Raw genomic sequence first — 20,402 nt, 5'->3', positions numbered from 1 at the left:
TGAAGTGCCAGACTTTTCTCCACTTTTTGAATCTGCGGCCCGTCTCTGTTTGATGTTTCTGGCGTTTGGCGAACAGCAGATGTGGTTGTTTTCCTCCAGGGGGGGTTTGTGGGGATTTTCTCCAGACTCTCGTTGTGTAATGTCACCGGTGTTTGTAACAGTAGCTGCTGAACTTGTTTAAATTCCTGTTGCAGACCTTTGTGGACTTTGTTGCCAAGCAGACCATGAATTCTTAACGAGTTCCAGCAGCTGCAGTTGCTGTCTGCTTGTCTCCTCGTCTCCTCTGTGAAAAAAACCTCCAACTGCTTTATTACAGGCAGATTTGGATCAAACCAATCATCCTTCTGCCTAAAAACTGTCATGGCACTTTGAGGATGAAGGCGGAAAGCATCACACCTTGTTGTAAGAAGTCTCACCAAGGCTGGAAGTTCTTTCCTTGTTATAAGTGGAAAAACCTTTTGGTATTCTATATTTTTCAACTTGCTTTGAAAAGAACACTTTTGTTCTCGTCCTTCAATCCCAGACTCTTCGTTTGGAATCATCAGATCTTTCTGGACTTGCAGCAAAGCCTCTCTGGTTCACAGGACGCCCCCTCCCTGTCCTGTCTCCTCCAGGTGGGGGAGCGGTTAGCTCGCTACGACGTAGAGAAGCGCCGTGCCATTGAGGAGGAGGAGTATGACTTGGCTAAGAAGAAGAAGGAACTGATGGAGGAGCTCAGGAGGAACATCTACCGGCAGCTGGAAGAGCACGACCTGCTGGACGTAGAAAAACCTCCTTCTCCTTCTGCTCGTCCCTCAGTTTATGGATGTGCGTCGTCCTAAAACATGTTTTCTCTGCTTTCAGATTGCCGTGGTGACCCCCCCACCCCCTCTTCTGGGGTCTCCAGGTTGTCACGGAGCCACCGAGCCTGATGTGTCTGCAGATGCTTTCAGGAATGAAGCAAGAGGCGATGAAAAGATGGAGCCGCCTGACGAACATCACAGACGAGAGGATAAACCTCCCCCCACAGCCAAACCCCCCAGGACTGATGTAAGAATCTGCCCCACCTAATCACCCTGTCGCACACCAGCGTTTGTTGTGATGAATGTGGAGCATCTTCTGCTGAATCACCTTTGGAGCTGCAGGGTTGTTAAAAATAACGGTTCCGATTGATCAGATTTATTCCTCCAATGTGTCCATCATTCATTCATACTCGGTGATGGGAGCCACTGATGTCCTCTAACAGACGGACAGAGGCGTGGCTGCCAGTTCCCGCCTACGGCCCTCTGACATCACAGGGACATTCATGCACATTCACACACCAGTGGAGGCAGGGGGGGGCACAATGATAGTTGACTGGGGGGATTGAACCTTTGATTATTGGCCGACCTGCTCAACCGCCTGGGCCACTGTCGCCCTTTTGCTCCCCACCTACAGATGTTTCCTGTTACCAGTTTGGGTTTCACTATTTAATTAAAAGTGTGCAACAGTTGGCCAACTTGAGCGGCTGCCAGGCAGGCCTCAGGCTAATGCATGAGCCTCCGCAGCAGACCGTGCTCGCCGCAGCAGACCGTGCTCGCCGCAGCAGACCGTGCTCGCCGCAGCAGACCGTGACCGCGCTCGCCGCAGCAGACCGCGCTCACCGCAGCAGACCGCGCTCGCCGCACCAGACCGCGCTCGCCGCACCAGACCGCGCTCGCCGCAGCAGACCGCGCTCGCCGCAGCAGACCGCGCTCGCCGCAGCAGACCGCGCTCGCCGCAGCAGACCGCGCTCGCCGCAGCAGACCGCGCTCGCCGCAGCAGACCGCGCTCGCCGCAGCAGACCGCGCTCGCCGCAGCAGACCGTGCTCGCCGCCAGAAATGGTGGTTACATGGAACGGGTCAAACAGCCACTGTCGTCCCCATGTTTAGTGTCAGATGGGATCAGTCTTTCCACTGGAGAGTTTTCTTTTTAAACTGAGGGAAATCCAGAACAGTTTTGTTGAATGCAGACCAAAAAAACCCGACTGCTGTTAAAAGAAAAGAAGAACGTGAAGCATTTAGGTCAGAGAAATCGGCGTCATTTCTTTGGCGCTGTGGCAGGTTCTCGGTGATGAAAGGCCATTGCTGACCCTTCAGAGGAAAGACTGGGCATCAGGGAGCCTCCAAAGCGCTGCACTTCAAGCTGAGAAGACTCCAGCCGGGCGAGGGACGAGTCTGGAGCCGCTGACTGAGGGGGCCCAGAGAGAAGCCGGCCCTGCTGTAGACGTCTATGGAGAAAGCCTGGTGAGAAGAGGATGTTTGGGTTTTTATCCTGATACACAGGTGACTTTTACCTGTTGACTGTATCTGAGAACTGGACTGAGTAACCCCTCCCCCTTAGCGTTCCAAACAGGAAGTACCTGCTGGCTCCATTCTCATTAATGTTATTGATCAGAGTGTCAAACTCCAGGCCTCCTTTTCTGCTGCTGATTACCTGATCAGGTGTGTTTAGCCAATAAGGAGCTTCAGCAGCAGGTAGGTTGGAAAGTGTGTAGGACGTTGACCATCACCGCAGTCACACACCAGTCGAGCCACATTGGAGGCGGGGGGGGGGGGGGGGGGGGTGACGGCCAGGGACACAACAATAGCAAAGGGGACCTGGGGATCGAACCACCGACAGCTGAGCCACTGTCGCCGTCTGTCTGCTCCTATGATTTGTAGATAAACTGTCGTTTTTCATGAGTAAAATAATGAAATATGAAGAACATATAGAGAACGTAGCTTTGTCCCATAAATTGTTGTGTTTTTTACTTTAGACAAAAGCACACAAGTTCTTAGAGAGGAGACCCAGAAAAATCTGCTGACTTAACACTAACATCAATCCAGAGCACGGGTCATCCTGTTTGATCCGGGTCAGACAGAACCGGTCATGAAGCCCCCTGTCTCTGATTGGCTGTTTTATGGCACAAAAATCCGGCTGAGATCGATCAGAATCGAGGAAATCAAAGTGAGATTTGAGACTGAAAACATTTGTGTCGCAAACGTAAAAATGGGCTTTGAAAGCGAAGCCTCTCATTCCTGTAGAACCGGGTCTTTGGACCCGTCGGTGCTGTTCATCCATGTTGCAGGTATGTTGGGTTTCACAGCTGTCTGACCTGCAGGTGGCAGAAGCGTATTCTAGAAGCTGGTGTGGGCGGGAACACGCTCTGCTGGCTGTCCACGACAAGCTGCTGGAGGCGTCCTCCGCCGCCCCCAAGGAGGAGCTGAGTCACATGATCAGAGCGGCCGGCCCGCTGGCGAGGAGAGCCCTGCTGGATAAGGTCCCCCCGGTGAGCCCATCCTTCTTCGAGGTGCTTGACGCCAAAAACAAAATGCTGCAGTATTCAGAACGGCACAGTGGTGCAGCGGTCACAGTTCCAGTTGGAATCCTGTCTGTGTGGCGTTTGCATGTTCTCCTAGTTGGTGTGTAGCTGGGATAGGCTCCAGCAACCCCCTGACAGGGATTCAGAACATGAGTGGATAAAAATGATGACATATGAAACATAATCATCGTGTTTGAACCCCCCAGGTCTTCTACGCCTCCCTGAAGCTGCTGCGGCTAATCCTAGTCCAGATAATCCCATGTGTGGGTCTTGGACGGGCGGAGGCAGCCCACTGCCTGCAGCAGACGTTTCCCCACCTGCTCCGGAGGACCGGGGACCGCGCGGGCCGCCCCCGCGCCGCCGCTGTCGCCTTCATCCAGGTGAGGCTCCGCCTCTGTTTTTGCCCCGTGAACCAAAGTGAGAGGAAAACTCCCAGCTTCTGCACCTCAACGTCATCCTCCACCCGGATTCCTCATCCACTCCCTAAACTAGTCAAGGATGCTCTGAAACCTTTGACGATCAAGCAGCCGTCATAGATGGCGTTCATCTTTACCGCCTGGCGGAGGTCAGAGCAGCAGCTCAGCTGTCAATCAGAGGGAATGACTGCAGACACACACTGGAAGAATTAAAGGCTCATTTATGTCCCACAGTTGATCAGTTTTGCTTCCTAACCTTCCTGTTATGTTTGCATCTGGATTCACTCTGAGAAAAGCTTGAATGATTCCATTTAAATGTTTCAACTCAAACATTTCATACATCTTCAGAAAAAACAGACGTCATGAAGACGCTCTTGTCACAGAATCCATTCCTTCTTCATTTTTATGCAGTTTATTATTTGCAACTTAAAGAAATGCTGATGAAAGTGAAAATCTGCCCTTTCATACAGATTATTCATTTCTTTATTTCTTGGGTCCTAAAGTTCTAACGGAGTCCAGGTGTGGCTGATCCACCAATGAGGTGGTCTGGTTCCACAGACCTGCCTGTAACTCCAGACAGAAACCAGCACTTCTACTGTGATTGTTTCTACACGTCTCAGCATAAAGGATCCAAACAAAAGGAGCCTGATCTGACTGATGACGGCTGGAGCTCCAGGAAACAGAAACATTCATAATTATCTGGATGAGCTTCTCTGGTGGAACATCTGGATGGGTGGGAGTTCCTCCTTCGTGGTCATAGCTGCCACGCCGCCTCTTCAGCTCATCACTGAATTGGTCTTTGTAAAGTAAAACTCGTGCCCCTCAGCCTCGTATTCCCCTCAGTTATGCCCCCCCATCTGAAGCCGCCAGCCTTTCACAGTTTCTGTCGGGACTTGCGTCGTTTCCAGATGTTTGTGTTGAAGGATTTGTCAGTGCCTCACAGCAAATATTTGACTTAATTAGTAGGTGAGAAGCCTCCACACAAATGACACGTCCTGTGAAATGTCGAGGTGTTGATCCTTCATGTTCTTTATTTAGGAAATAGCTGTTTTGAAAGAAGTCCGAAGCCTTCAGATGATTCCTGCAGAACTGCTGAAGCCCTTCACATCCAACGTCCCCCCCCGGCTGGCCCAGAGTCGACTGGAGCTGCTGGAGAAGCTGCTGGCTGAGCTGGGGGCAGAGAGCTTCGCCCCAGAGGCCGTCGTCAGGGTAAAGCGTCCCTTCTCTGCTTTGGTTGGGCTCAAGCGTTAATGTCATAAACTCCACATACCAGCATCTCCCCGCTGGATCATCATCCGTGTCCCAGGCGGAGTCAAAACATGGACGACCGTTGAGTGTCAGAACTTCTGACTGTTTCTATTGTTGTGGCCGTTCAGGTGTGTTTTTGACAGAGAAACTGGGATGGGGTGGACACTGGGCTTTTACAGCAGACAGCCCCACTTCAATGCATGTCTTCAATTTGGTGGAACACATTTCCAGTGAAACAGACAATGGGACTAAACTTTTGATCATCTTCATAAATACAATGTGCAAATATGTTTGTTTGCAGATGACACCATTCTCTATAGTTCAGGAGAAAGAGACGATTTATTTATAAAGGCGGAAAAAGTGGTTTGATGCTAAAATCCATAGGATTGTTGAGCCGTTTGTGTGTGTTGTGTATTCGTTTGTTGTGTTTTGTGTATAACAACTCTTTCTGCAGTCAAACATTTTCCTCTTTCTGCTGCAGTTACCGTGGTAACCTGCTCAGGGGCAGAGTGAAGTGTTTAGTTAACTGTAATTAAAAGGAGAAGCGTTGGACAATAATAGTAGGCTTTCCTGGGCCTGTTGGGGGGGAGGGGGGGTCTCCTCAAAGGTCCTAACAGCGAAACTCTGAGCTCCTCGGGTTTCATGCAGTTTAACAGGCTGTGGGAGAAGAATGCTGAAACCGGTCCAGAGAACGGTTTCCTTCCTGACGGATCAGCGTCGTTCAGTTCATCATCAGCTGGTTGTTCTCTGGCAGTTCTGCAGGGTGGCGTTGGAGCACGGCGCCAAAGAGGTCCGCGAGCTGGCCGTGCGCATCATCTTGTCGCTGTACCAGCAGCACAGAGGACACGTTCTGGACCTCCTTCCTCCCCGTGATGCTGCCACGCCGAAGAACTTCCTCTACAAGACGCTCTTTGATGGCTTTTCCAGGATTGATGGAAGGCTGATGGAGGCTCAGGTGAGCGTCCTTCCAGCTTTTTCTGCCCCTAAGCTGCAGCCTCTGTCCTCAGCGATGGAGGGATGTGGTCCAGCGGCGCCTGCAGGGACGCTTCTGCTGCTCCGCCGCGGCGCACAGATCAGTCCGAAGACAAAGGTCTCGGTTTACCGCATCATCTTTTGGTTGATCCCTGACTCCACTCAGAAACTTTGACCCCCCAGCTAACACAGATACTTATACAGGCGGGGGCGGGGCTGACTCTGCTCAGGCAACCATGTCAGTGGGGTTGTGGTAGAGTGTCTGCCCTGTGACTGGAAGGTCGTGAGTTCAAATCCCAGTTCAAAAGTCATACCAAAGACACCAAAATGCCTCACTGTTTGAAGGGGTCAGATTGGGGGGGGGTTAAACCACCATAGGCCTCCCAGGCAGGGCTGTGTCTGCAGCTCACTGGGGAGGGGGTCAAAGGTGGCGAACAAATGTCACACACCTAGGTGAGTGACAGATTGCGGGACTCACCTCACCTTCCTCCTGGAAGAGCTGAGAGGGAGGGAATCTTTACTGAGAATGCCCCCCGCCCCCCACCCAACCCCAAAAAGAAGGAGGGACAGATCATAAGCTTGTGAAATGTGTCCATCCGCCGTCCAGCGACTGTCAGTAACTATGACATCATCGGCTCAAGCGGCGGTGGCGGCGGCTTCAGTCTGTCCCAAAGCCAAAGTGGTCTGAGGTCCTAAACGTCTGAGTCAAACTCTGGAGGACCGTGAGTCACATGAACCCCCCCTTTCCCCATAGGACCTGAAGCAGGGTGGTGTCCTGCCGGGTGAGGAGGCCCGCTCCCTTCAGGAGCAGCTGGCAGTCCTGAAAGAGATCACAGTAGGTGGAGTAGCCAGTCTGCGATGACATCACTCCTCGCAACAGCGGCTGGTTTGTTTGTATGGTTTCTCACGGGGTGGGGAGACTTTTCCCTCCATGTGATCACTGACACTTCCACTGGTTTCATTTTGTCTTTTGGTTTTCGTTTGTCCTTTTCTTTCTGCTTGTGGAGGAATGGGGGGGCGAAGGAGCTCCAGAAGATCCGCACAGACCGACCCAGGAGCCCCCGAAGGCCGCCAAAGCAGGTATGTCTGCGCAGACGCAGACACTTCTGCTCAGGTCCGGTTTGTTGCTTTGTGGTTGAAAGCAAAATCACTTTGAGCTTTTTCAGAACAGAAAACTGTAAAACACTAATAATGTCCTCACCGCCACTCCTGCAGCTGCAGCCGCCGCCGCCGCTCAAAGACGTAAACACACAAAAAAGAAACATTTTATCAGAACAGAAGAAATCTGCAGAAATGGACGGTCATGATGGTCGCTCTATTCACATTTCAAGGCTTGCATTATGTCTGGAGGAGGTTCTCTGACCTTCATAGTTTGTCTTTTCGCCCCGTCTCTGCCTCTAAAAAAGACGCATTCCTGATTCTCTGTTGCCTAGCAACACAGCTCAGAAACTCCATCACTGTCTCTGTGAGCCAGAGACCCGGCAGATGAAGTCTGTCTTCATTTCCGGAGGTTTCATCTCCAACTGAACCGTCTCTGTTTGGAGTCTCAGGTCTCACCAAAGGAGACGGGAAGAGGGGCGGGGCAAACGCTCAACAGCCCGCCGAGCATCTGGATCAGTAAGTTCTGGAAACGTCTCAGAGGAAACACGATTACAGAGTGCAGCGTTTCTATCCGAGGTCTTCAGATCTGGTCTTTGCTCCATCTTTCAGTTTGTGCATCTTCTGCGGCGAGAAGGACGAGTCTTTCACCGAGGACGGACTGGACCTGCATTACTGGAGACACTGTCCGATGCTGCACCGATGCCACGAGTGCGGACAGGTAGACGGCTCCGCCCACTTGACCTTGACAGAGCGGCGGTGGAGAATGCAGCTTTGCTCTGTGCTGCAGGTGGTGGAGATCTCTGGCCTCAGCCGCCACCTTTTGGACGAATGTGAGAGCCGGTCCAGGTTCAGGCGGTGCCCCCGCTGCTGCCAGGCTCTGCCCGCTGAGGATTTGAACCGACACCTTCAGGGTTCCTCCTGCCGCTGTGAGTCCTGCTCCTGGAGGGCGGGGCTTTCCCGTTTGCTTTCAGACGGGACCAGAGTTTGGAACGGAAGCGTCGTCTGCAGGCAGATCTATAGATTAGATACAGATCTAATTCCTCTCTGCCTCTTGATTATTTCAAATCTGACAGTGAAACATCCAAATCCAGCAGCGTTTCAGTAACTGACGGCTTCTCGGTTGTTCTCTTGGTTCTGGTGGTTTTCCTCTCAGCGGCTAAAACTTTCAATCATTAACAGCCAGATTTTCCGTCTGCTTCATCTCAGATGCTCCTCTTCCTCCCCAAACATTTAAGATGAAACACTTCCTGGTTTTGATGAATCATTTCTGGAGTTGTTGACCCTCCGGAAGCTTCTGCTGGATTTTCCACTGAGTTCAGCTAATTTCATGGTTTCCCGTAAACCTGGACCCGAGCCGCTCATCTCACCTTCCAGGCGCATCTTTAGGAACAAAAGGCCAAAGGCGTTTCCATAGAAACACGTTTAGTGTTTCTGCCAAACTCAGTTTGAAGCTTTTTTTTTAACTCTAAACGTAAATAATGCAAAGTTCCCGGCAGTTTCTCCGTCGGCCACATGCTGCATCAATAATGAATGACCGACTCGCCTTCAGGCAAACACACCTTTGCTTTTGGACTTTGCACAAATGTGTTACTGAAGGGGAAAATCTGACTGTGTTTCAGCGTCTGGAGAAGGAAGCTGCTGTCCTCTGTGCCGCTGCAACTTCCTGCCGGGAGAGGAGGTGAGAAACGGGCCGGGCTTGTACAGGTTCCGAGGGTCCGCTGAGAGCCGGAAGTCCTTATTCTAATTGTTCTGTGGGAGGTTTCAAACCCTCCCCCTGCTGCATGTCTCCTCTAAGCTGCAGCAGCTGATGGCAGCTTTCAGCAGCAGAACCCTCACTGTTGTTCTCTTTGTTCATTCCATCAACCTTTCAGGAGAATCCTCTCATGTTTGCTTTTAATGTCAAACCACATTCGTGCGGTTCTGCTGGTGTCAGTCCGGATCAGCGGATCTTTATTTAGAGGAAGTTTAGTGACAGGAAGTGGTTCTTGTTCAGAATCTCCTCACTTCCTGTCAGAGTTTCATCATTGAGCGAACAGAATGGATGAAGCTGAATTTACGTCACCGTGGAAACTAAAGTGTCTTCGCTGAAGGTGATCAGGTTTCATTTTTCTAAGGCCTTGCCTTGCCCCCCCCCCCCGGGTTTCGGTGGAGGGGTCAGACCTGCAGGTTTCTCCACGCACACGGAGGCGGAGCAGCAGGGTCTGCTTTCAATTCTTTGTCTTCCTGCTTCTGTCTTTGGATGTAATGAAGCAAACATCTTGTTCTTTGAGGAGCTCCTCCTCTTTGGAGAAGGAGGAGGGGAGAGCCTGTCCGTCAAAGCAGGAGGCCTGGAGAGTGAAGCCTGATGTTGGAGCAGGAGGACAGAACCAAACCTTCATGTGTGAAGCAGTTCAGGGTTCCTCATCAAGACCAGAAGATCCTGTAGCTCACAGTCCAACGTTAGCTCTGCATGGAGGAACAAGTTAAAGAGTTTTACTACTCTGAGGTCAAAAAGGAGGAAAGCCTGAGGCTGTGATGCAGAAGAACCTCCATGTTTGATAGGATGGAGGCTGAGACGTCTGGAAATGGAAAAGCTGCTGCAGCTACTGAAATGCTGCAGCTGCTGAAATGCTGCTGCTGAAATACAGCAGCTGCTAAAATGTTGCTGCAGCAACTGAAATGCTGCTGCTGAAATGCTGCTGCGTGTCAGCTGACGTCTCTTCCTGCGCTGCAGCTCCTCGCCGTTCCTCAGCTCTCATGCTCAGAAACCGTTTGCAGAATTGACTCCGTCAAAGGCTGCAGTGTTCCATCAGGACGCGTCGGGGCTCTGACCGTCACCCGGGGCTGATGGGAAAACTGCTGCTGCAGGAGCCGACTCACTGAGGCGCTTTGTCCCCCGCCACAGGCCTGGAGGGCTCACCTGATGGGCAGGAAGGGCTGCAAACAAAACGCACGCAGGACTGCGGTCTTCCAGAAAACCCAGCCAGCACAAGGTAAAGCATTCATGCCCCCCTGCCCCGACAGTGAGGGGGAGTCATGAAGAAGCGCTTGTTGCTAGAGTTTCTCCTTTGAGCTCCTGCTGTTTCACAGATGCGTCTGTAACTCAGAAGGCGGCATGCATCACCGTGCTGACACAGCGCCGTCATGCCAGCAGCTGCCGCCTGCACAACGCTAAAGTATGCAAAAGCTGCCAGTGTGGAAAACCCAGATTCTCAAGGTTTTAGTGATGAAAACAGGTCCTTCTGCAGGAAAAACAACTTTGACAGAAACTTCCATCAATTTCTGTAAAAACTTTGATGACAAATGTCATCAGGAGAGGCTGCATCTGTTCTTACACCACAGCAGAAGCTGCTGGAGCCGCTGGCATGGCGGCGCCGGTCCAGAAGGACGTTTCTGTTGATGCTGAGCTTCATGAGTCAGATGCAGCTCCTGACCTTCACGTCTGCTCTCACATCACAGCTGATGCTTCGCTCAGCCCCCTCTGACCCTTCCGCTCCCCGTCTGTGTGCAGGGAGGGCCGACAAACCGGGGCCCCCGTGTCCAGCGAGGGCCAGAACCGGGCCTGTGGGCAGATGCAGTCGGACCTCCTTCAAACGCTGAGGAACCACGCCGGTTCCACGGTTCCCCGTCACAGAACGGGACTGGAGTGAACCAGGAGTCCGGTGGGAAATGTGACCCAAAGGCGGAGCCACCACCCTGTTCCTGAGACGCCGTGTGTCTGTGTTCATCAGAAACGGAGACAAACCCTTCCAGATGTTCAGCAGAAGAGAGGGCAGCTTTTCCAGCTGGGAGGGCAGTTAGGGGCAACATGAGATCCTGACTTGAAATCTGAGGTTGCTGCTTGGTAACGGGAAACTGCATCTCCTGAGTATCCATGTTCCTGCAGACACCTCTGCAGACAGGTTCCTGCAGGCACGTCTGCAGATGGGTTCATGCAGTGCAGACACGTCTGCAGACGGGTTCCTGCAGACAGAACCATCTGCTTTTCAGGATCATTCGATTTTTCTGCCTCATCTAAAATGATCAAAAGGAGAAAGGATTCAGTAAAAAGGCTCCCTTGCTCCTCTCTGGTGTGATCAATGATTGTATGTAATCAATCACCCACACCTGTGATACACTGAGGCTGAAGCAGGAAAGAACGATGGAACACGGTTTTAGAAATTCTCTTCAGGAGTGAAATCAGAGAAGATCCGAAACGTTTCAGACGCAGAAAGATGCTGCTGAGAGACGGAACCTTGTGTTTTTATTTCTCTGACCATCTGCTGATGGACATCTTCCACCAGAACCCTCTACAACAGATCAGCCAATCCTGAAGAAGATTCCTCTGACGGTCTCCTTCATCTCCACCTGAAGCTCGGAGTTTCTTTCTGATGGGGTCTAAACTGCATCAGCTCCTCCAGCAGAAATGAAACGGACCTGACAGTGTCTGAAGTGCAGTCAGTCTTTCCTGAAACCACAGATTTGCCAGAACGTTGTTGTGTTTTTCTAGCACTTGTATTTCTATGTATGAATTAAAGCAGCTCTGCTCTGTCTGTGTTTTAGTTTGGTGGATGTGAACTGATGTTAAAGTTCAAAATGGTTTTAGTTTGAGTCTGTCTGTGTTTTCTACAGGTTTTACATCACATGAACATCCGGTGCAGCTGTTTGGTTTTGACAGAATAAAAATCGTTCTAATCTTCTCTTCAGTCATTCATACATGAGATGAAAGCCGTGGATGTTTTCAGTCTGGACGGCTTTCTCTGGATGTGATGGTGGCACACAGACGTGGAAGTCTGGAGTCGTGGCGTATTGTCACATCATGAAGCTGTAGTTGTAGCTGTAGCTGCAGCAGCTTCACTGTCAATAGTAAAACCCAGCAGGAAACTCAAACAGGAAGTTCAGATCAAATCAGCCTGTAGATCAAACCTGAAAACGATGCAGGAAACTGATTAAACATGATTTAAGATGAGTTCTTGTGGGGGAGGCAGGTCCTCAGACGGCGGCTCTCTGTGCACAGGCCAGCTGCTGGTGGTGCACGCTGCCCCACATGTCCAGCAGCTCCTGTGGACTCAGCCTGTGCACCACGATCAGGTGTCTGTAGAAGCAGGGCTCCCTGTTCATGCGGCTGGTTTTGTGTCGGCTGATGCCGAAGGTCCTGAAGCCGGGGTGCATCTCCGGGGTCACGTCCAGCCTCTGCAGGCACATCCCCAGAAACACGTCATCGATGGGGTACAACTCCAGCTTCTCTGAGACCACGAGGAGCCTCCGGGCGAGCCGGGAGGACATGAGGAACCCCCCGCCTCCCACGTAGGGGGGGTAGGGCTGGTCATACAGCTCTTTGGGAATGTAGTACTTGCTCTGCCGGTTCCGGATGGGGATGGCCTTGGAGATGGTGTCCCCCACAAACAGCTGGGCCTCTTTGTGCTCCTCCACTCGGAAGCGGATGAGCTGCAGCAGGTTGGGCGTGTTCACAAACACGTCGTCGTCTCCTTTGAACACGAACTGCACGGTGGGGCAGAAGATGTCGAACCATTTCAGGAAGTTCACCTCCTTCAGAGTCAGGTTGAAGAAGGTGTCCATGAAGTCCCACTGCAGGATGTCCTTGTAGATTCGGTCCTCGTACTCCAGCAGCTTCTGGAGGTTCTTGGTGTCTTTGCCGGTGGTGGGGGTCCCCAGGAGAAACAGGGTCCGGATTTTCCTCCCGTCCCTGGTCTGCTCCCTGCCCCAGGTTCTGCGCACAGCCTCCCGCCGGTCGTGCTGCTCGATGACGGATTTGATGACCATGAGGAGGTGCACCTCCCCGTCCGCACACTTCTCCGGGTGGTTGATGATCATGGGAAAGTACCTGCAGTGTCTGTGCAGAACAAACTGGTGGAACCTCTGGTCCAGGCTCGCGAACCACTCCTTCTTCCTCACTGACGCGTCTTCGCTGCAGTTCAGAACCTGCGCGTCCCAGAAAGCCGGGGTCCGGTTCGACGCCCGCTCTGGATCCTCTGAGGAGTCGGAGACCCACCAACCAGACCTCACGGGTCCCTTCTTGAAGGAGGCGCACTCCGGGCCGCACAGAGCCGCGTGTCTCTCTGCCAGCCTGTGGAGCATCAGAAACGACGCGCACACCAGGAGCAGACTCAGCAGGGGCTTCAGCAGCCCGCCCCGCCTTCTCCGCCCGAAGAAATCCATCATCAGACGTCCGAGGAGGCTCAGAAGCTGCGCGTGCTGCCCTCAGGAGCGCGCATCAGCGCCGTGTCTGCTGCGGACCCTCCGCGTCCCGGAGCAGCAGGAACTCAGGGCGCGCCGCTCATCAGCGTCCTCCTCGAACCTCCTCCTCTCAGCGTCTGCGGAGACCCTCAGCGCGCCTCTCCACGTGTCTCCTCCCACTGATGAGACACGCTGACCTGGGGCCAGAAGTTCCTCTATTCCTCCGCCTGCGCGCGCGCGCGTCCGCCCATCGGTTTGTGGGATTTTCTGCCTCCCAAAGATTTCAGGTTTCCACAAACAACCGGATCTGATCAAGAAAGCTGTTCAAAAATGGGAAGACAAAAATCCCGCGTGGACCTGAACCTGACTCTGATGGAAGGTTTTCTGTCGGATGAAAGTTTTGGAAAACAGATTTTGTTTCTTTCTTCTGTTCATTTTCTTCTTTGTATTATTTTTTCAGTGGATTTTTTATTACTTTCTCTTATTAAACACCTGCGAGTTAAGGTGGAAGAGAGTCAAGAGAAAGTTTCACGCGCACCGACGCGCGTCTCCGAGCTCCGTTCTTTTCTGTCGTGCACAGCGGAACCCTGGTGAAAAATATGAATGATTTTCTGAATTTCTTTGTAGACTTTATTTCTAGGCGCGTCTTTAAACTCTTGAAACTCTTCCTCACAGCAGAAAAGTCTCGATTCTGCAGTGAAGCAGAAATGATGGACGTTTTTACTCTGGAAAGTTCTGCTTTGGGCCTCGTTTCTCTGGGAGCCACTTCCTGTGAGCACGTGCCCTCCTGCCGTGAACGTCTGAGGTTTTCAGGTGACCTTCAGTGAGAAGACATGCTATATATTCCCACGCGTGTTAAAATGCACACTCTCCTCCTCCATAACATTTTGAATTCCTGTTGAGAATATTTGTTTTTCCAATCAGAGGAAATAAAAAAAACTCCCAACTTTATTCCACAGAGACTTCTGTTCCTCACGTTGTCTCTTCTTGCTTTAGTTCCAGATTCAGACTGAACGTGGGTCAGTCCTCGTGGATGTCCATTCAAGTTTAGGACGTTCCTTCACTATTCAACATTCATCCACTTCCGGACATTGTTAGAAAGACCAGAGACTGTCCAGCACCTCTACTGGACCTGCTCACTGGGTTTTGGGGAAGAACTTTAAGTTTGTAATTGATCATTTTAACAAAGGTTTTGTCTTAAATGATTTTTTCTTTAGGAAGCAGCCAAAATAAGATGCTTTTTAAATAAACGTATGAATCCTAACAGCAAGATTCCACATCCACACAGTCACCAGAAACCAGTTTTTAATCATTTTCTGTTTGCGTCCTTTCGCATTCAAAAAAATCCCCAGAGCAGGTTCGATCTGCTGACGGTGGGGGGCGGGGGGCTGAGACAGAACCCGCGCTGGAGCGTGTAACAGAACCTTTAGAACCCTGGTTCTGGTTCCGGTCATTAAAGCTGGAAGGCCATGCCCGAACCTCACCGTGGAGCCCGTGGCCGCGAGGTCCAGGTTGTAGGAGAGCTCGTGCTGCCCTCTGGTGGCCGTTTCTGGAGCGCGCACCCCCCCCCCCCCCCATCTTTACTGTTGAACACACAGAACAAAAGTCACAGCGAGGATGACGGGATGGCTTAAAGATGGATTACAGACAGATGACAGTGAATGTATTCAATGAAAGTCAAATAAAAAAATGAAGTAATGAAACCCCCACCCCCACCAACTTCCGGCTGTCTTCCCTCCTGTAGGGGGCGCTGACCAACATGGCGGCTTGGTCAGCCCCCCCCCCCTACAAAGTGTTCCCGTTTTATAAATCACAAATTTTACCACAATCTCAGATGAAATTTGAATAATTATATGTGGCTAACATGAAAAGAACAAAAAACCACATAAAATCAGCAAAAGAAAAAATTTGGTGAGATTCATATTCAGAAATAGAAATTTTCTTCATCACATATTTTCTCCTGTAATAATTAAACAAGTAGAATCTCATTTACATACCATTCGTAATTATGAAAACCGTCTTTGAACATGTTCTCTTTTTTATTTCTAACTTTTGATGAATTGTTTCATTTTCTTTGAACGTCATCTGCTTTGCCACATTTCATCTCCTGTCTTTCTCGTTCTGAACGTTCATAAAACGTCTTCTCTCCTGTAAACATCTCTGGATTTTATTGTAAGTTTGTAAAACGTGAAAACGGAAATATTTTTGACGTTTTCTGCATCGACGCGCAGGTGAGTTTATTTCAAAACAAAAGTCTCGTTTTTAAAATCGTAATGTTTCCTTTTATTTACTGTACAAAAGCGTAAACTGAGGAACGGTCTACCGTTTAACCTAAAGAAAAACAACGCGTCACCGTTTGAACGTCGGAGTTGTAACTCCGGTGCATTTTCCTTTGCTGAACAGACAGGAAATGCGTCACGGGTGACGTCAGTGAGCGGGTCCGTGACCTCGGAGTGAACCCACAGCAGGAAACAGCGGCGGGAACGCGGCAACTCGCGCGGTGGAGGATCAGCGCCGTTACGCCGTGACCGTGGATCTAAAGGAGACAACCGAAACACAACCGACGGAGAGCAGCGCGGTAAGGCGGGGCCGCCGCGCGGGAGGGGGCTTTCAGACCCCCCACCACCACCACCGGGGGCTTCACGTGCAGACAGGCAGGGCTTGGCGGCAGCGCTACGCGCTGTCTGTCACGCCGCGCGGGTTCATTTGTTTGTTGTTCGTAGAGGCTTCAGCTATGATGAGACCGATGAGGCGGTCAACGCGCATGCGCACTGATGCACTCATGTCTGCTTAGAAATGAGAGCTTTCCGCTGCGCCTATCAGCTGAAGCCGGAGCCTCTCTTACGCGGTTTTGTCCCTCGTTGCCGAGACTGTTTCTGTCCCCCAGAACTTGACTCGATCTCGGTTCTGTTCCTCAGATGTCTGGGCGTCTCGGTAAGCTGAGGTCCAGGAAGAGGAAGAGCAGCTGTGAGCCCAAACCCGGCAGAAGGGTGAGTTCTGCTCTCCGGATCCGGAGCAGCTTCTCCAGCCTTCCTGAGACCTTCTGTCCATCGGTCCAGCAGCTGGACTCACCTCAGCTGCTTTCTGGATTTCTTCTGGCAGGTTTCCAGCGTCGCCACAGGACGCCTCAAACGGCACCGGGCGCATTCAGGGGGCGGGTCCAGAGCAGCAGCCGATCCCGAGGAGAGGCGGTCTCACGTCACTCGTCAGCGGCTCGCTGGCGGGGGGCGCTCCGCTTCAGTGCAGCCGGTAGGCCAGGAGGGAAAAGAAAACCAGTTGAGGACCGAGGAGTCCGACGGGGGGAGGGCTGTCCCTGACAAGCAGGAGTCGGACCCCCCAGCCTGTGCAGACCCGGACAAGCCCCCGTTTCCAGACGACGACAGTAATCAGATCCTTCCTGTGGAGCAGTTCTTTGGAAACCTGGACATCGTACAGGTGAGATGTCTGTTCTCCTCGTCACCATGGTAACCGCAGGTCAGAGGATGCCGCCGGCTGCTGCTGCAGGACGGAGCAGCTAAAGTTCTGTGGGTCTGAGTCGGTTCAGGCGCCTTCTCTCTGCAGGTCCGAACCACAGACGGCGTCACGAATGCAGAACAAAGAGCAGCTGAGGAGAGGAGACTAAAGGTTTGTTTCTGTTCCTCCTGCAGGACTTTCCTCAGAGATCACCAACAACCTCAGCCGGAGTCCCAAAGAGGAGCAGGAGGAGGCAGTTCTTAGCCACGGAGGACAGCGAGGAGGAGGAGGCGGGGCTCAGCAGCACGCAGTAAGAGAACGGCCGTCTCGGAGCGTTTGTGGCGGACTTGAAGAGGAGTAACTCCCATTGAACATTGGAGCAAACCCACCATGTACCGAGACGGTCCAAACCCGAGCCAAGGGCAGAACTTCAGCCATGAACGGAGTTCTGCTTCCTTTGACATGAAACCACTGATTGTCCTTTTGCGTTTCCATGGTTACCGGCTGCAGGAACAGATGCTTTGAAGTGCAGTCGCAGTCATGGAAGGTTCCTGGAAACTGGACTGAGTGAGAGAGCGTGACATCATTCATGGATATGGGCTGAGTCGTTTCTATGGCAACCACTCCAATCAACCAGCCTGTTGGAAGGCCACGCCCCTAGCACTAGCTGGCACCACCACATTGGATGTGGGGGCTAGCAGGCTCCACCTACTTTCATGGAGGCATGTGACCAGAAGATGTTAGAAGGTCTCAGATCCAGAAGGTTTATTTTGACCAACAGAATGACTGAGGAACAGCGGTTTGTTTCTCTAGAGAAGTCTACGGGATTTTGGCTTCTTGGAGCCACTTCCTGTTTGGAACGCCAGGGGGGTGGAGTCACCCACTCTAGTCCTCTCAAACAGCCAATGGTCACGGCGTCAGGACCTGGTGTCTTCTCTTCGCATCCAAGACAATGAAGCTACTTCAAGAAGAGAAGCTGGGTCCAGACGCCGCGTCGGTTTGGCTTTGGAAGAGCGGCAGAGGTTCTCGGGTTCCACGATGCAGTTTTTCCAAATCGGCCTGAAGATCAAACCTGGACGACACGTCAGGTGATCCAACGGGGCAGAGACCTGCTGTACAAGTCTGATTCACCAAAAGTTCGGCAGCTTTTCCTCATGAATGTGTGAGACGCCAGCGCAGCTACTAATCCTGAAGGAGCTTCTTCACGCGTGACCTTGATATAACGTTTGTACTTTTCTATACATTTCCATCTGCAGATGATCAGTAGATGCGTTGGATTTTTAGCAGGTTCAATGATTGCACTAAACACAACATGGCATGGTTTGTAAAAACGGATCATTCTGTGAAATCCTGTACATACTTTACTGCCTTATTTATGCAGAATGCTTTGATCTTTTAAGTTTAGAGTCTATGATTGTATTTGTGCCAAAATGTTGGGGAAATAAAACCTTCCTGATTGTGAAGCTTTGTGGGAAACGCTGCACTGATTGAGGGAAGAGAACGGTTCTCCGTCTAAAGAACTCGCCTCTTCTTCACCTGGACCTTCTTCTTCACTCCCCCTGCGTGGCTGGAGGCCCTCACCGCCATGCTGGCGTCGCATGAAAGGTTGTGACCTCCTTTCTTGTGACAAACGATGTGAACCAACTTCAGGTTCTGTCTGGTGAACAGCAGGCCGTAGAAATAGTCCAGGTTGACCGCTGAGCTCTGGTGAGTCTCTAGGAGCTCCAGCAGCGTGGGAATGACGGTCCTCTTCTTCTCAATCCTGAGACGACGTGAAAAGATGGAGAAGATGAGCGTGGAGGTGTGGCATCGACCAAAAGGCTGCAGACCCACCTGTGGTCCAGGTTCCAGGTGCTGAAGATGATCCTGCTCTCCCTGCTGCTGTAGGGGTTGATGGAGTGGAGCTGCTGGCACGTCCTCTGGTCAAACGGTCCCTGAAGGAGGACAGGATCAGCTCCAGAGCTACAGGCAGAACCTCTGCTGACACTCCTCACCTGGCAGGTGAACCATCCCTGCTGCGTGCAGAGACGGCGCCGTTCCTCTGCGCTCCTGTCGAAGTAGCTGCCGTTATAACCGTCACCTTTCAGCATTTCTACCAGGAGCTTGAAGGCTCTGGAATATTCCTCTCTGACTTTGGCTTTGTTTATGCTTTTGGAGGCCAGATCCACCTTCAAACAGGAAGAAAGGCTTCAGGACCGTGGACCCGGCGGACCCGGGTTCTGATCCGGAGACTCACCTCCTTCAGGTAGCCTCGTATCCTGCTGGCACAGTTGTACTTCATGTAGGCCGACTTGGTTTTAAATCGAGAATCAACTCCTGAATGGAGACAAAAACGAGTTTGGAAAACTTCCCCTGTAGAACCTTAGAATGTCCGCTGAAGGATGTGGTGCCAGAAAGTCGGTACCGCTAAGGGCGTCACTGTGCACGCCGTCTGCGCGTGTTCAATTCCCCGTTGGAGAACTTGGTTTCCACATTGGAAAACTGACATAAATACTGAGGTAGCTTTTACTTAGATTCTACAAAAGGTAGCGTGGACTTAGTGGAGGTTTGTGAGCAGCTTTGGTTCCATTTCACATCTTTGTGAAAGTTACCAGATAGACAAGGTCCCCAAAACATGGAGGAATCTCCATGAAACGTTCGCCGTTGCAGACCCGAGTCTGGCAACAACGTAAAATGTAAATACTGTATGATAAACTGCATTGGGTAGATGTAAAGCAGGTAATAACATAAAGGTGACGAAACACTGCAGGATCCGTTTAATAATGTCCTGTGACACATTGATGGTGTTTAGAGCACAGATAGGGAAGATGTGGTATTGAAAAAGACAAACCTGTGATTCCAACGTTTCCCATTGTTTTCTAGCCGCAAAAACAAATCAGCAAGACGTAAAATATTAATAACTTGCTTAATTTGAGATCTACTTGATTTATTTCTGCGTTTGGAATTGGAAGCTCTATTGTTTGTGGTCACCAACTTTGGACCCTAGAAATGTGTGGACCCACAGAAAGTTCTTGGGAAACATCCCAGCCACATCTCGTACCGCTGAACCAGTCCTGGTCCTCCTGCCTGCTCTCCAGCTCGGACCGGTCCTCCAGGTTCTGCAGCAGGTCGGCGAGGATCTTCCGTCTCTTGAAGGACTCCTCCTCGCAGAGAAGCCATTTCGCAGCCTGGATGAGGCCCTCAGCATGTCGGTCTGTCTGCAGAAGCTGACTGACGTCGCTAAAAACTACAACACCCACAATGTTAGAACTACAAACCCAAACCGGAGGGGTCTGCAGGTGAAACTGTGGTACCTCCACCCCATGTCTGCTTTCCCGACAGGAGGACCAGCTCGGTGTTCTCCGGCAGAGTCTGGAAGAACTCCTGGGTCACAGTGGTTCCGTCTTCGTACAGACAGAACCGGGCCCCAGACACCGGCAGCTGAAATCCAACGAAGCAAAAGTTACTGCAGTTGGTTCTGGTCGTGGTTCTACCAAATCAGTGACGGCTTTTCTGGTTTGGGGTTTGCATCATCATGATCAGTCAAGTTCTCAAACGAAGCGAGCCGTGTTCCGGAGAACCCTGAGGAGTTCGGGCTCACCTGGAACAAGCGGCAGCTCTTCTGGAGCAGCTCTTCCACGTCTCTGCCTGCTACTCCGTACTTGCTGTTTCCACGCAGACTCCGAACTTTGACGGGTTTGATTCCGAACATGTTTCCTCTTCGAACGTGCCGCTTCCTGGCCGTTCTTCTTCTGCGATCCCCATGCTGCTGCGC

General features: G+C 51.6%; 4 protein-coding genes across 12 annotated transcripts in view; 2 read left to right on the top strand and 2 right to left on the bottom strand.

Moving 5' to 3' along the window:
- Positions 1–11,559, top strand: part of cep104 (centrosomal protein 104) — a 22,269-nt gene extending 10,710 nt beyond the window's left edge. For all 9 annotated transcript variants that reach the window (XM_023956274.1, XM_023956279.1, XM_023956278.1 and 6 more), the window contains 14 exons: positions 615–761; positions 844–1,029; positions 2,062–2,244; positions 3,102–3,269; positions 3,509–3,682; positions 4,757–4,927; positions 5,721–5,921; positions 6,693–6,773; positions 6,946–7,018; positions 7,483–7,555; positions 7,649–7,757; positions 7,827–7,965; positions 8,659–8,717; positions 10,530–11,559. In XM_023956274.1, the coding sequence (XP_023812042.1) occupies positions 615–761; positions 844–1,029; positions 2,062–2,244; positions 3,102–3,269; positions 3,509–3,682; positions 4,757–4,927; positions 5,721–5,921; positions 6,693–6,773; positions 6,946–7,018; positions 7,483–7,555; positions 7,649–7,757; positions 7,827–7,965; positions 8,659–8,717; positions 10,530–10,724 (1,959 nt within the window). In that variant the 3' untranslated portion in view covers positions 10,725–11,559. The remainder of the gene's footprint in view (positions 1–614; positions 762–843; positions 1,030–2,061; positions 2,245–3,101; positions 3,270–3,508; positions 3,683–4,756; positions 4,928–5,720; positions 5,922–6,692; positions 6,774–6,945; positions 7,019–7,482; positions 7,556–7,648; positions 7,758–7,826; positions 7,966–8,658; positions 8,718–10,529) is intronic.
- On the bottom strand, positions 11,019–15,649 carry LOC101170895 (UDP-GlcNAc:betaGal beta-1,3-N-acetylglucosaminyltransferase 7-like). The gene has a single exon (XM_011492663.3). The coding sequence runs from the start codon at positions 13,178–13,180 to the stop codon at positions 11,990–11,992; it is 1,191 nt and encodes a 396-aa protein (XP_011490965.1). The 5' UTR covers positions 13,181–15,649; the 3' UTR covers positions 11,019–11,989.
- c7h1orf174 (chromosome 7 C1orf174 homolog) lies at positions 15,649–18,111 on the top strand. Its single transcript, XM_011492664.3, has 4 exons — positions 15,649–15,773; positions 16,114–16,185; positions 16,298–16,630; positions 16,843–18,111. The coding sequence occupies exons 2-4, from the start codon at positions 16,114–16,116 to the stop codon at positions 16,960–16,962; spliced, it is 525 nt and encodes a 174-aa protein (XP_011490966.1). The 5' UTR covers positions 15,649–15,773; the 3' UTR covers positions 16,963–18,111.
- Positions 17,392–20,402, bottom strand: dffb (DNA fragmentation factor subunit beta). Its single transcript, XM_004084424.4, has 7 exons — positions 20,229–20,402; positions 19,942–20,068; positions 19,689–19,874; positions 18,885–18,964; positions 18,643–18,816; positions 18,482–18,582; positions 17,392–18,410 (listed from the first exon to the last, which is right to left on the bottom strand). Exons 1-7 carry the CDS (start codon positions 20,337–20,339, stop codon positions 18,161–18,163), a joined length of 1,029 nt encoding a protein of 342 aa, XP_004084472.1. The 5' UTR covers positions 20,340–20,402; the 3' UTR covers positions 17,392–18,160.

Source organism: Oryzias latipes, chromosome 7, assembly GCF_002234675.1.
Source record: "Oryzias latipes chromosome 7, ASM223467v1".
Classification (NCBI taxonomy): domain Eukaryota; kingdom Metazoa; phylum Chordata; class Actinopteri; order Beloniformes; family Adrianichthyidae; genus Oryzias; species Oryzias latipes.
Note: the sequence above shows the minus strand (reverse complement) of the source record. Positions and strands in the feature narration are given on the sequence as shown.

Excerpts from the sequence above, each read along its gene's own strand:
- LOC101170895 (XM_011492663.3), bottom strand. The coding sequence starts at position 13,180 with ATGATGGATTTCTTCGGGCGGAGAAGGCGGGGCGGGCTGCTGAAGCCC.
- c7h1orf174 (XM_011492664.3), top strand. The coding sequence starts at position 16,114 with ATGTCTGGGCGTCTCGGTAAGCTGAGGTCCAGGAAGAGGAAGAGCAGC. Across the intron at positions 16,186-16,297 it reads AGCCCAAACCCGGCAGAAGG|GTTTCCAGCGTCGCCACAGG; the intron begins GTGAGTTCTGCT and ends TTCTTCTGGCAG. Across the intron at positions 16,631-16,842 it reads GAAACCTGGACATCGTACAG|GACTTTCCTCAGAGATCACC; the intron begins GTGAGATGTCTG and ends TTCCTCCTGCAG.
- dffb (XM_004084424.4), bottom strand. The coding sequence starts at position 20,339 with ATGTTCGGAATCAAACCCGTCAAAGTTCGGAGTCTGCGTGGAAACAGC. Across the intron at positions 18,965-19,688 it reads GGACCAGGACTGGTTCAGCG|GAGTTGATTCTCGATTTAAA; the intron begins GTACGAGATGTG and ends GTCTCCATTCAG. Across the intron at positions 18,411-18,481 it reads ACCTGGAACCTGGACCACAG|GATTGAGAAGAAGAGGACCG; the intron begins GTGGGTCTGCAG and ends ACGTCGTCTCAG.